Source organism: Phlebotomus papatasi, chromosome 2 (assembly GCF_024763615.1).
Source record: "Phlebotomus papatasi isolate M1 chromosome 2, Ppap_2.1, whole genome shotgun sequence".
NCBI lineage: Eukaryota > Metazoa > Arthropoda > Insecta > Diptera > Psychodidae > Phlebotomus > Phlebotomus papatasi.
Window position 1 is genome coordinate 111,143,046 of NC_077223.1, and position 15,017 is coordinate 111,158,062.

Genomic DNA, 15,017 nt, shown 5'->3' on the forward strand with positions numbered 1-15,017 from the left:
GTTTAAAAAATAAACAGTAATAAAAATCAAGCAAAGTTTACAAAAAATAGCAACATTTTCTCCCTTTTAAAAATTTTCACGATGGAAATAAAAACAAACGTTCCGCTACTGTGCAAATTTTCATGAGAATTCTATCCCAAAATGTTTATATTTTTTTATCATAATGTGAATTTAGCTTCGAAAAAATAGCACTTTTAAATTTCTAAAGCATAATATTCTAACTTTGATGATTTTTTACTTATTGGAAAGTTTCCAGGACAAGTAGAATACATACAAATCTGGCTAGTTTGTTGCGTTTGTTTCTATTTAAAAAGAAACTTTTTAAATAAAAAATTGTATTTAAAAAAAACTTTTGCGACATTTTTAAAACGATAACTTCATATAATAATAATAAATCTTTAGGTCGATAGATTGCTCTCTCTCTCTCTTTTGAATTAGAATAGCAATAAAAATAGTATCCCTATGCAAAGTATATCGATTTTCTTTTGCTGTCTTATACTAAATCTAGAACTTTTTTTTCTCTTTGAAGTCATTCAGCCAAAGCCTCCAACACCACCATCGGCCGCACAAGAAGCTACTATGTCTGTCAACCCTATGCAATCTTCACCATTTATCCACTCCATCAAACGCCTTATGACTAACAAGAACTATATCCTTCTGTTAGTGTCCTATGGCGTTAACGTAGGTGTCTTTTATGCTATATCCACCCTACTCAACCAAATTGTACTACTTCACTTTCCTGGCCATGAACTGGATGCTGGCCAAATTGGTTTGTGCATCATTTTATGTGGCATGGCGGGTTCTGTAATTTCTGGAATAATACTCGATAAAACCCACAAATTCAAAGTAAGTGTCTTAGAACTGAGAAACATTATCCATGAAATCCTTATCCACACGGTCATAGCCCACACATTGCTAATTCTGAAAGGCTAAAGCAGAATGGCTAGTATTTTAGTAAAAATGGTCTGTGAAATCTTCAAATTGTTGTGTTCTTGGTTCTGCTATTAAATAAAAATTAGCAGTTCAAAATCATTATTTATTATTTTAGATTATTTGGTCAGTAAAATCCAAATTTAATCAATAATGGCTCCGGTACACCTTTTAGATCAAGAAAATTTCATGAATTCAAATTTCGGATCTCTTTCTTTCTCACATGTTTTGCATATGTCTATCTCATTCTCTCGCACTCTTCTTCTTCTCTTAAACATCACTCCAAATTCAATTTAGCTCAATCGAATTTGACATGCGAAAGAATGAGATAGTCATATACAAAACATGTGAGAGAGAAAGGGTTTCGAATTTCGACTTCATGAAATTTTCCTGATCTAAAAGGTGTGCCGGAGCCATAAGGACAAAAATATGTTGATCATTAAAAAAAGACAATTTTAGAAAATAGAAAATCAATTGGGATTTTTTTACTGAAAAATCAAATTGAACTGAACAGAATACTGAAGAACTTTTGAACAGCAAGAAAAACAAATGTTGTCATTAAAAAAAATAACTTTGTTCAGTTAAAAATAAGGATTTTGTTTAGGAAAAAACAATTATGATTTTTTATTAAAAATATTGATTGAATTGAATTGATTACTAAATAGAAACTAATTTGATCAGTAAAAAATTGACATTTTTAATTCAATTTTGGTCAATAAAAAATTAATTTTGACTTTTTACTGAAAGATTGAGTTAAATTGAATTGATTACTAAAAAACAAACAATTTTCTTCATTGATAAAACATTTTTAAGTAAAAAAGTCATTTTGTTTTCGAAAAAATCAATTTTGTCATTTAAAAATCAATTGTATGATTTTTATTCAAAAAAGAAATTATTTGATTACTAAAAAAAAAAAACGATTTTACTCATTGAGAAAATAGGAGTAACTCTATTGATCAGGAAAAAATGGTTTTTGTTTAGGAGAAAATAAATTTTAGCCAACTGAAAAATCGAATTTGACTTGGTTATTAGAAAAAAATTGACCAATAGTAATTATAGAACTTTCGAAGTAATCAAATTGTATTGTTCTAAAAAAGGAAGACTAAATTAAATTTTCTTTTCTTTAAGACCCTGTTAGACGAAAATTGCATAAATTAAGCTCATATACTTATATTTTTACTGATCAAAATACACTTTTTAACTGATTTTTAATTTACTTTTTAACTTGATTATTTTGCTTTTAATACGATTTTTTAAGCTTCCGGCACATCTTTTAGATTAAGAAACTTTCAAGAAATTAAAATTCACATCTCTTTCTTTCTCAGGCGTTTTGTATAATGTCTGTCCCACTCTTTCACTCTTAAAATTGGATTAAACTAAATTGCATTTGTTGTGATGTTCAAAAGAAGAAGAAGAAATACCTAATGAGATGGATAAACAATGCAAAACATTTAACAAAACCGAATTTTCATTTTCCTGTTATAAAAGGTGTGCCCGAGCCATTACTTGCCAAATATTTTTATTTACTAATGAAATTAATTTTTACAGATTCATTTATACCAAAATACTAACCGCAAATGTTTTTCATTCTGGTTATTCTGAAAATTTCTTTATTGACTTTTGATGGCCAATGGGAATTTAAATCTAATCCCTCTAACTCAATTTGTTTTGTAAACGTCTTTTATTAATTTTATTATTGTGCATTTTTTCATGAATATTCAAGGAGACTACCCTCGCTGTCTACGCCTTGTCCATGGCATGCATGTGGATTTACACATTTACACTAAATACAGGATTGATCTGGGTTGTCTACCTTACATCATCCCTATTGGGCTTCTTCATGACTGGCTACTTGCCTGTTGGCTTTGAATTTGCCGCTGAGCTGACATATCCTGAACCGGAGGGAACATCTGCCGGGATTCTCAATGCAGCAGCCCAAGTATTTGGCATTGCCTTCACCATGGGCTATGCTGAGATTCTTAACAATTTTGGCGACATTGCAGCCAATGTTACCATGAGTGTTATGCTTGTTGTTGGAACTGTCGTTACAGGTGTTATTGGCTCTGATCTCAGGCGCCAGAAAGCTCAGAATCCTCACACCTAAAAGCTCCATATCTGTTCAAAACTTATACAATTTTTATTTTTTTAAAAGAAACTTTACATATTTGAGGTAATTAATCATTACGAAGAAGACATAAATGTCGACCTATTTTAGTGTGTAATAATTCATTGTGATTAAAAGAAAGAAAAAAGTTACATATTTTTGTGAAAATGAAAATAATTTTTTCTTTAAGGGAAGAAGCATATTTACCGTCAAGGGGTTTATCGTATTCCTCAAATTTGCGCACTTTTATTGGAAATTTCAGTTAAATTTGTTATTGGTCAGCTTGTCTGATGCCCTTACGAGCAATTTATTACCGAATTAGAAGCTTTATATTAAAAAAAATGTATTTTTCGCGTTATTAAGTCTAATAAAGTTATTTCGCCCACCGTTTTATCACGATTTTGTAATATTTTTTTTACTATTATTCTAATGTAGCATACTTAACTGAAAATTTGTAAAGGAAGTGCTTAAATCTAGGAAGAACCGTGAAGTTCTTAACGGCCAATTGTTGAAATTTTCCAATTCCAGTTGATAAAAATCATAGAATTTTCCTAATAAATATTTTAGTCCCATTGCTCTCCTTGATCGACTAAAGATTGAAAGCATTCACAGCTCTCAAATTTTGAACAAATCCGAGAACTTAAAGCTTTTAAATATTTTAAGAGTCTAAATTCTAAATATTTGAATACATGTGGATGATGCTTAAGTCTCTCAATTCTAAATTTGATTAATGTAAATCCAAAAGTATTCTTTAACACGAAATAATTTTTTTGGGATAATTCAACATATTTCAACCTAGATTTTCCAAACATTCTGGAGAGGAAAAGTTGCTTTTATACTGTGTTTTTTTTATGAATAAAGTGTGAGCATGCTTTTTCAATTAAACTAGTTTAATATTTGCACATTTTTGTGCTTTTAATCGAAAAGGAACCTGGAAAAGTTTTGTCACGGTGTTTTTCTTGATCTTCAACAACACAAGTTTTATTATTGCATTTTTTTCTCATAGCTCGTTAACATTATGTTGTATTTTTTAATGAGTTTTGTGAGAATCCATTTAAACTTTAATTGCCGTTGGTAGTAATTGTGTTTAGACGCTTTAAATACAATTTTAAAGTTTTTCGCTTTCTAAAAGTACTTAGAGGAAAGTACTCTCCCTTCGAATGTTCATGCCTTCGAATAATGTGAATTTTCTTCTAGTTTCCCTAAGAAACTTACACATTTCTACTAAATATTAGTTAGGTTATCATCAATTATTTGTGATTATGTGATAATTATTTGTAAGTCTCTTAGGAAAAATAAAAGAAAAATCACGTTATTCGAAGGCATGAACGTTCGAAGGGAGAGTACTTTCCCCTATTTTTTACTTTGAATTTTTGGCCCCTTAATGAATTTTATCAAAGAAGATATTTCGTGAAATTGTTTGTAAATGTTTATAAATTCCCATTGGGAACTGACAAAATGTTCGCAAATCGTATAACCCACAGAAAGTTCGAAAAACGTTTACACTTTTTCACAAACATTTTTCGTAAACAGAAGCACTTGACAAACATTTTTTTGTTCTTTAACAAACATTTGTTCGTACATTTTTGTTTGTCTGACGAAACTTTACGAACAAATGACAACATTTTACTAACATATTTTTGTATTTACCAACATTTACAAACAAATGTTTCTAAAAGAATAAAAATGCTTGTCGAGCGATCATGTTATGAACTACCTATGTTTATGGAAAAAGTATTGTACAAACATTTACAATCTTTTTTTGTAGATTATACGATTTACAAGTTCTTCGTAAGTCCCCCTTTGCGAATATACAAATATTTATGAAATTTCTTTCTATGTACAATTTCTTTGGTCTAAACCTCTTATAACTTTTACTGCTGCTATTGGAAAATTTCAACAAATATTATTCTATTCTAAGACTTAAAAAAAATCTTTAAAAAAAATTGCATAGAAATTCATGCACTTGTAGTTGAATAGAACATTTAAAAACTCTTTAGTCGACAATAAAATTGCCGAATAGAAAACTATATTCCTATTGCTTCAAAAAAAGCACCCATTCCCGATTAGCTTCTTGAGAGTGATGACTTTCACAATATATGTGCTTTAACTGAATAGGACATATGGAATTTTGAATATATTTTAGACATTAGGACAAAGGAATAAAACCACCTGCTCACGGTAAATTGTTGTGCAACCACAAAAGATTTTAAATAATAGAACTTTAGAATTGAAAATTGTGGTTAAAATAGAGTTGATATTTTAAAAGTAAATCTAAGAAAATCAATTTTGTGATTATTATATAATTTTAATGTTAGACACAATGTATATAAAGATGTGAATGAAAAGAAAATTCTGGAATAAAAGAGATGTTCTTCGGAATGAAAGCAAAAAGCTAAAACTTTCTCCATATTATTGAACTTACTGTGAACTAAAATTAAATTTTAATAGGTTGCGTATGGAGCTTTTTTTTATGTAAAATCACTTATAAAATATGCAATGAAACAAACAATGTTTGATTGAATTTTCACGTCACAAAAAGGAAAATAACAAAAAAGCTCTATATGCAGATCCTAATAATTCAAAACTATGTATGTGTTATGTGCTTTAGAGAAGAGATTAGGGCCTAAAAGAAATTATGAACAAAAATATTAAAAATGATAAACTTAATTCTATAACAATAGAAATTTTAACGCATTGAACCCGCCGTTAGAAAAAGTTTTGGGACAATAATTTCCCTTTGGAAGGCCAAATATTAGTTTAAGAGAATTTTAGAAGTTGAATACATTCCTTCCTTAATCCTTTCAGGACCAATTGTTCGTGAAGTATTTTGTGGAAATAAAGGAAATTTTGGTACGATCGATTTGCTCAAAAACTTCTGGCCCTGATTGGGTTAAGCTACCAAGTTCAATAGCCTAAACAAAATCTACATGTAATCTTTATTCTATCAACTATTGTGTACGTGATGCTTCTAGAGAACAACAAATGTTCAGATTCAATGGACCGTTACTGAAAGAAAATAAATTATTTATAAATAAGACGTTACTGTACAACATTGACTTTTGCTTATTGAACAATTAACGAAATTTGCATTACATGCAAAATTAATTAATTGTGCTTGTGTCTCGCTTTTGTTTTATGGAATTTCCCTTGAAAGACGGATTTTTTCTTGAAACGTGCCACACGACTATTTTGTTGCAGATTTTTCAGCTCATCATTGACTGTTCAGATTTTGTGAAATTCTTTCACTGATATTGCAATCATCGTGCAAAATAAAACACATTGAAGCAGCGCATTAGGACAGTAGAGAAGCTTAAATCACAAAAGCATTCGACAGATTTTGCAGAGAAAACGGTAAGAGTTATTGACTTAAGGTTTTAAAAAAATCATCAATTGAATATTACACTTCCAATGACCTATTTGACAATTTCTTCTTGACCCTAATAACATGAATCAAACTCTAATATTAATATAATGCTATGTAATATTATATGCAATTTGAAAAAAGAAAAGGCTCATCGAGGATTCTTTTAAAAATGTAATACGTAATGACCCTATCTTGATTGCAGATCTATTTGTTTTTCGCGAAAAATGTACCAATCTGTTGGTCTTTTACCAAAGATCGTATTAAACTATCTATCTTTCGCAATGATCAGGGTTACCTACATCTTTTAGAAAGGTCTTTCGATCTGTTGATCTGTGAATCTATCGATCTCTACAAAAAATCGTACTAATTTATCGATCCATCTAACGAATCAAAAAAACGGTGTAAGGAAAGCGCGCTACCTTCAGAGGACTGAAACTTCTAAATAGATTTCCCTTTTAGCTCTTTTCTGGAAATTTTTAGGCATTGGACTAGGTATTAAAAAATAATATTATAATGGGCAAAATTCATTTGAATCACATTAAAAAATAAATTGCTCGAAGCTTAAGTCGTCCCAAGCGCGCTTTACCCTAGACCATTTTTTTTAAACTCCTTTTAAAATAAAATGCAGCTTTTTCTTTTCTTTGAAAACTGATAAGGTCTATTCATTTTGAGCAACCAATTTCTGAAACAAAGCTGTTTAGTTTTTTTTCTATTTCTAGAGAACTACATATTATAAACACAAAAACTTTCCTTTTTTATTTTCATTCTGCTTAAGAGGAACCATTTGATCATTTGAAAGAATCACTCAAAATATTTATATTTTTATAGCTTGGCCGGATTTTAAATCTTTCCGACAATGAGTCAAGGTTTACTCCTTGAACTATCTTGACCTGAGAGGTCTGAGAGGTCAAGCTTTACAAACTTTAAAGCGTATTTCACAGCTTTTGAACATCTGGGATTTAAAATAACAAAAAATAATTATCATTTCACTTGAATCATCTAAAGTTCATCAGTCTGATGCAGTCATTAGAATGGCGAACTTATTTAGTCGTAGAAATCAATTCTTTTGTCAAATTCTAATTGGTTATTATTATGAAGTCCTATCCTAAATGTTTATATATGGTACTGCATAAGATGATTATTTTAGCTTGGTTCAATAACTTACAAATCTAATCTGCTGAACTTACTTTAGTCTTTGGAAGATAATAATATTTTATTCTTCATTAAAATAGCGTAAATATCTATAAGTTAACAATAAAAGCGCTGTAGTAATAGTTTTCTTTTTTTTTAACTTTAAGCAGCGATATCTTCAAAATTGAACTGAACCAAAGTATCACTTTCTCTTTTTTATCTTGTATGAAATTTTATTTGCAATATTTCATGGTTAAACAATTATTAACCATTTTTTTTAAGTTTGCGGTTCAAACGAAAGCACCCTCATAGCTGAATAAACAAAAAATTCAAACAAATTAAAATAAAACGCATAAACACATTCGTTAAACCAATAAAAAATATGATAAGAAAATAGCTGAAAAGAAATAAACTAGTCTGACGTATTGTAATTGACACATCTAAGGCTCTTTAAAATCAAATCATTGAAGGTAAGGAATCACCAAGTAAGGGCCTCGACAGACCTGAGGATTAGCCGAGAGACGGCTTAGCGTAATTATTATATATTCGAAATAATGATTAAACTGCATTTCCATAATTTTCCACTAAGTCGTCTCTCGGCTTAAGTCGTAAGTGTGTTTAGGGCATAAGACTCTCTAAATGAGGACTAAGGATCCCTTTAATAACTAACCAATATCACGCAAAATGTCTGTCTATAAGAGTTTGTTTAAACAAATAGTGCTAGTATCTCAAGTAAATTTAGTTTCATTTTGTAGAATAAGTTGTGATCAAGTAAACATAAAATTTTTCGTTCAAGAACTAGTTTAACTCATCAGCTAAAAAGAAATGGATTTTGGATTTCAGATGAACCAATTCCGATAAATCTTGTCCATTGTAAAGTATGTTTTATTAAAAAAATAAAAATTAAAGAAAAAAATTGTTTTTTATCTTCTTGATCCATGTAACAAACTTAAGACCTCTTCAAATTTAGTTACACTTAATCGAAGAAATATTTTGTGTGAAGACTGACAATGGTATTACTAGTAATAACTGGTGGTTACTGCGACGTCAGCACTTCGGCACTAAACTTACATCCATTTTGATTGTTTTTTAACTATAGGAAAATTTTAGTTATTATTCTGAAATAGCATTAAAAATCCTAAAAATCTCAATTAATTCATAAATTCTTGTCAATCCAAAGTCCAAACTCACTTTCACGCATTTTGTAAGCTCAGTTTCCAACATTTTTTTACATAAGTAAATTTAGAACTCGAAAAAATTAGAAGGAACAAAAGTTTAAGAAGTAAACAAAAACTAAATTTGCTACTCATTTACACAGTGCCATAACTAATATTTTTATCTTGTCAAAATTATATAAATATTACAACTAAACTGGGCCATATTAAAAATCTCACTTACCGTATGTTAGAAAAAGCTTATCATTCATTATGGATTGCTATCACGTAAAATTGATAATAATGCACAATATACATAGGTCATTGATACAAGTTATATATGTATGTTTACAATAGTAGAATTTTCCCACAGATTTGTCTACTAAAGTCATAATGTGCAACTTAAGCTTTTCTTCTCTCGGAATCACAGATTTTGAGGCAAAAAAATCATACAAAACAACCAAACATGTTTTTGTATTCCAAATTCGAAGTTCAGTCAACGACCTTCACCTCAACCTAAATTTTCTTTAACTGTTACACAAAAAAAAAAGAAAACAAACATTAAACGAAATAAAAACCAGCCACTTTTGCCATATTACTGTTCTTCTGTATTTTAAAATAAAAAAAAATGTGTTATCTTACATTGAAGATGTTGGAAAAAGCTTAATGATTCACCAATGTTCATGCTTCAGGTCAGTTGATCTTGCTATTGCAAGATCTTTTAAGTATGTTGGATGAATTAAAGGATTTAGTATTCTTTTAATTCGTCCCACAACCTAACAGCTGCCATATCGTAGTCCTGCGATGTATCTATTTGAATTTTTCCATCAGGTGAATTGGAAAATTGTTGATAAGGACAAATTGGATTGAATGTATCTTTCTGGCATGCGGGAACAGCTGTCCATTCTTTAGGTCTTCCGGACATTGCAAATGTTACATACGTTCTCACCAAGATATTCTTCATCTTCTCATCGAGAGAATCTTCGGAGAGTCCTTTGGGAAAGATGACTGGTGAATTGAAGAGATAGATAAGATCATCACAATGGCCAACACCGTAGTCTTTGGTTGTTCCCGTAAAAAGCATTGAATAGGAGTAATTTCCTTTATAGGCGAACTTGTAGAGATAGATGGGATTTTGTTCGATATCAGCGTATGAGATGTAGGCCTGCACAGTTTTATAGAACGGATGGTAGAAGGCTCGGTGGGAATAGATCTGAGTATATGAAATGTTAAAAATATAGCGCATCGTCAATTTTACGATAAAATCAAAGGCATTTAATACGAACATCAACGAATCTTTGCCAATTGGTATCATTGACATAGGATTGTCCATTGAAGTAGAAGTCCTTGACTTTTGGCCAGTAGTCTGCTAATTCTTCTCTGGTAACATTAATTTGCATCAGCTCTGGCATCAGCTCATCGAAACGATTATTCAGTTCTTTGAGATCTGTATCATTGGTCAAAATTGCTGTTGCACGAACAGTTCCTTCATTTGGAACTAGGCCCATCATCCAAGGAACATGTTTGTAGTTTCCTGTTCTCACAGTATCAATGGGATTTTCACTAATGAAAGCCGAAGGACCTGCAGGTTCTATAACAGTGCGGAAGAGCACAATAGGATCCACAGACCAAAATTTCATCTTGTCAGAACTTTCTACGAGACTTTTTGCATTGACCTTCCTCAATTCTTCCACAATTTTGGATGAATTTAGGTTTTCAGCATTAGGAACCTTGAGAACTTTGGCTTGTTCTCGAGCTTGTTCAAGAGGATCAGATACGGGGAAATTGTAGGGTGCAATAGCATTCCCACTTTGGACAATAGCTCGATGAAAGAGTCCCTTGGGGATAAAATAAGCATCGTAAGAATAGAAAGAGGTAAAACGTGCTACCTTCGGACGACGCAAACTTTGAACCCTTCAAACAGTTTCTCTTTTTCAATATGTTGTTTTTTCTTGAATTTTATATATAAGAGCTATGAATCAAATCCATTAGGAACAGAAAAAAATGAGTTGTCCAAAGCTTGAATCGCCCAAAGCTAGCGCTTAAGATTAAAAATTACCTTTGACAGAGGACTCAGCATGTGCATATGTACAGATACAGCCCCGGCGCTTTGGCCAAAGATGGTAACAGAATTAGGATTTCCACCAAAATTCTCAATATGATTCTTCACCCATTTCATAGCCATTGTTTGATCCTTGAAACCAAAGTTGCCAGGACATTCTGAATCTCCTGTGCTCAAGAATCCTAAACTACCCAGACGATATTGCATCATGACGAGGATAACAGAGCCAGTTTCCATGAAATATTCTGGTCCGAGTAGAAGTGGGGTAATGGCTCCAGAAAAGAGACCACCGTAATGGATAAAAATCATTACGGGCAACTTCTTCTGGAAGATCAAGCCTCTTGCAGTCCTCGGTCGATAGACGTTCAAGTACAAACAATCCTCATTACCAGTAACGGTGGGATTGGGAACAAGGACATTCTTTTGAAGACACATTGGCTTCTCAGAGTCACACGAAATTGTACCATTCCATTTTTCAGGTGGTTGGGGATCCTAACACAAAATCAATAATTGAAATATAATGCTAGTTCATTATCTCAGATTTCCGCAACATTTCAAAAGTATACAATTTTTATCTCATTTACATTCGAAGATAAGCTCTTTTTAATGACTTGTTAACCCATTAAAACCCAATGCCCGAAACTTTCGTCTGTCTTTTTTAAAATTTATGCTTCTGATGCACCTTATGGATGAGGAAAATTTCGTGTAATCAAAATTTACATACCTTTCTTCTCAAATGAACTTTAGATGTCTATCCGATTCTTTCGCATTCAAAATTAAATGGAACTAAATTGAATTTGTTCTGAAATTCCAAAGAAGAAGAAGAGTGCGAAAGAGTGGGATAGATAATCCAAAACGTTAGAGTAAGAAAGGGATGTGAATTTTGATTTTATAAAATTTTGGTGATCTAAGAGGTGTGCCGAAATCTTTACCATGTCATTCCACTCTTATACTATTTTAATTTTTTAGTAAATTTCAATCAAATCTTTACCATACTGGAAATACCAAAGGCTAAAATTTATTTTTGAGTTTAAATTTGCTTAAACCTTAAAGAAATAGGAAAAATAATAATTATATTATTATTTGATGGCCTATCTTTATTTTGCGTCTACCGCCGACTTTACGACTGGGGTCGGTGATAAATTCAAAAGTGAGAAAAATATATTCAATACGCTTGTAAAATAAGGGATGGAAATTTTAATTTAATGAAATTTTCTTCACTGAAAGATGTGTCTAAAGAATCTAAAGGAAAGAAATACGAAGACAAATTTTAAATTTCCATTTTTTGTAATAAGTACCTATATTATAACCGTTTTTATCTTAAGCAGAAGCAAATATTATCACATTTGAACTTAATGAAAAACTTAGAATCGACAAAAACTGTTTTTTAACTTTAAAATAAATAGTTTGTAAATCCGTTGCAAAAATAATCTAAAGGGAATCATATATTATGAAAAAGCTTTGTCAAAAATTGATAGAAAATCACTTGTTTTGCGTTTTTACTTTTAATGGTGCTGGCACACCTTTTCAATTGAGTGAATATCAATCGGTTGAAATTTTAGCTCTTACTCTTTCAAACTGAAATAAGATACATTCATCTCTTTCAGTCAAATGAAAATTGAAATTTAAATTTCATTTTCAATTTCAATTTTAATTTTAATTTGACAGAAAGAGACAGTTATATCTGATTTCAGTTTGAAAGAGTAAGAGATAAAATATCAATCGATTGAAATTCACTCAATTGAAAGGTGTGCCAGCGCCATAAGAATTGAAGAAATGGACTACAAAATCTAATAAAAAATTCGATATAAACTAGGAAAATAACTTGCTTAGATAATATACTGCGGAGTATTTATGGGTTAAACGCGTATTTATAAAAAGCTAAATTACCTCTAGCAAAATTTCTTGTAATAATTCCTCAATATAAAAAGTTTTTCATAGATAAAGTGATATTTTTTGCATAACTTTGTTGTTGTAAATTATTGCTCAAGGGAAAAGTATTATGATTGAGAATCTGTACACAATTTTTTGCACTTCCATAATTTACATGAAGAACCCCTTATAGACATTTAGTAACTTTGCAAAAGTGTTTCAAAATTCAGATAATATTTACGACATTGCTCTCACTTTTCTTTTACATTTTAATCTACAAGAAACTTTCATTCTATTAAATGTAGTTATATTTATAGGGTAAGTAATCTCAAATATTACTTCCTTCTCGAATTAAGCCTTGAGTCGCAACGTTTATGCTAAACACGTTTATCTTCAAATAACGCTTTGTAACAATAATTACTATAATGCTACTGTTTATTTTATTTTTTAATATTTTTGTGAGCTATTCAATATTCGAAACTAAAATAAACAATATAAGAATTGTATTTTACGCAATAATTACAAAAATATTTATTAGATTTTGTAAAAATTTGAATCAAATTTCCCAGAAATTGTTGAATAATATTGACACAAAAACTAGAAAAAAAACTTGTGCGATCATAAAATTTGTTAATTTTAATTAAATATTTTCGCCAGATACATTTTCCTTTATTGAGGCGCGTTTTAGGAAATTAACAGACTCCTCAAAACCGGATAGACTTCTTAAAAAAGAGTATGACAGATTTAGTGAAACTGATATTTAAAGAAATAGGCGAAATTCTGTTTCCAAATAAAAATGTCAAAATAAAAGGAATATTTTTCATATTTTTGAAAACTTTTTTAAACATTTAAATTACTAAAATAGGAATAAGATAAAAATGAATTTTTCATTAGAATTTTAAAGCATAGCACTATGGACAACTCCAATGGCGAGTTAGGAACAGTCGCGGTAAATAATTGGAGCAGTCACTGTCGTTTAAGGAAATTAAAATCCAAATGTTCAAATGTAAACTTTAATTTAGATTTGACTTTCTCAATTTTGTTCATTATTTCCAATTAAATCCAGCAAATTATTTTTCAGAAACATTGAGCTAAAAACAGTTTTTTTCTTTATTTATTAAAAATTTTTATGATAACTGCAAATATCGTGTTTTTCTATTTTCCAAAACATCTTAGTCAATTTTAGTAATTTACATAAATTTAGGCCTAGCATTGACGCATTTTTTGAATTAATGTTGATTTTATATAATTATATTGCTGTACAAAATAAAATATAAGGTCTCCAAAAAGTTTATATTGTCCTAAATTTGTGGATAAATAAAAAAGGTAATACTTTTTGATTTTTCCGTTTGATTTTAAGTTTAAGTTTATTGAAAAATTTTGATGATTTTGATGATTTGAGGATTAAAAGCACCTGCTTTTATTTCTTAACATTTCTTTTCACTTTCGATTATCTGCACACCTTAAAATTATCTATTTTTCACTTTATATATATTCTTACCGCAAATCTCAGATCTCCAACAGGAGGTTTAGCAAAGGGAATGCCAAAAAAAGCATCAAATTTCCTTGTCTTCGTTGCATTCATCGTAACACCTGAGACGCATTGGTTATCCTGAAGGCACACCAATGGAGGAGAATATGCATATCCAAAAATCGGTATGAGAATTAAGAAAGTAGTCCCAATAAAAAGAATTTGGTTAAGTCTCATTTTTTTGTATGAAATAATAAAATTGTAATATAATTTATTTAAAAAAAATATAATTGGCACGAAAAGATCACAATTCACGAGTTATTAAAAAATTGCACTTTGAAATTTTAGTTTATTATTGAGCCCAAATTATTTATTTCATGTTGTCTAATGTCTTCACTATTGTTATCTCGAAAAAGAAAGATTACTGAACATTCGTTTTATGCGGAAAATGTTGTTCTCACGCGAAAACACTAAATCACACTGAGGACGGTCTGAGCTTCTCAAGCAAAATTTATAATACAAAAAATCGCACACATGCAAAATTGTAGGTTCCATGGGATTCATAAATTAATTTATTGTAAATATATGCGAATGCAATTTATGCAAGTGTTGAGATTTGTTTACTATGAATTACTATGCTCGATAATTATTATAATTTGTCGTGCATTTACTTGTATTAGTCTCCCAATAACAACGTGCAAAAATACATAATGTTATTTTGAAGTACATGACTATATAGGATTTCTGTTTATGTGGAGATACAATAACCTGTAATAATTTTGGCACCCAATTTTAACTCGCACAAATTTATTGGTAGCATTGGTAGCTTTCCAGCTCTAATAACTCGCAATTCTTCGGAAAAATTGATGAGTGATAGTAAAGACGCAATAAGAAGCATAAATTGCAAAAGCCGATTTTGGAAATAT

At 30.2% G+C, this 15,017-nt stretch overlaps 2 protein-coding genes across 3 annotated transcripts in view; one reads left to right on the plus strand and one right to left on the minus strand.

Moving 5' to 3' along the window:
• Positions 1-6,084, plus strand: part of LOC129800859 (feline leukemia virus subgroup C receptor-related protein 2) — a 33,551-nt gene extending 27,467 nt beyond the window's left edge. For both annotated transcript variants that reach the window (XM_055845561.1, XM_055845560.1), the window contains exons 9-10: positions 530-846; positions 2,654-6,084. In XM_055845561.1, coding sequence (XP_055701536.1) covers positions 530-846; positions 2,654-3,034 — 698 coding nt within the window. In that variant the 3' untranslated portion in view covers positions 3,035-6,084. The remainder of the gene's footprint in view (positions 1-529; positions 847-2,653) is intronic.
• Positions 6,085-9,271: 3,187 nt separating this feature from the next.
• Positions 9,272-14,584, minus strand: LOC129800860 (juvenile hormone esterase-like). Its single transcript, XM_055845563.1, has 4 exons — positions 14,122-14,584; positions 10,746-11,240; positions 9,973-10,524; positions 9,272-9,899 (listed from the first exon to the last, which is right to left on the minus strand). Exons 1-4 carry the CDS (start codon positions 14,326-14,328, stop codon positions 9,435-9,437), a joined length of 1,719 nt encoding a protein of 572 aa, XP_055701538.1. The 5' UTR covers positions 14,329-14,584; the 3' UTR covers positions 9,272-9,434.
• Positions 14,585-15,017: the final 433 nt, after the last annotated feature.

What these genes read in the sequence shown, in the direction of transcription:
- LOC129800860 (XM_055845563.1), bottom strand. Translation starts at nt 14,328, where the DNA reads ATGAGACTTAACCAAATTCTTTTTATTGGGACTACTTTCTTAATTCTC. An exon ending in TTGGAGATCTGAGATTTGCG is followed by an intron (nt 11,241 to 14,121) that starts GTAAGAATATAT and finishes ATTTTGTGTTAG; the next exon opens with GATCCCCAACCACCTGAAAA. An exon ending in ATTGGCAAAGATTCGTTGAT is followed by an intron (nt 9,900 to 9,972) that starts GTTCGTATTAAA and finishes TCATATACTCAG; the next exon opens with ATCTATTCCCACCGAGCCTT.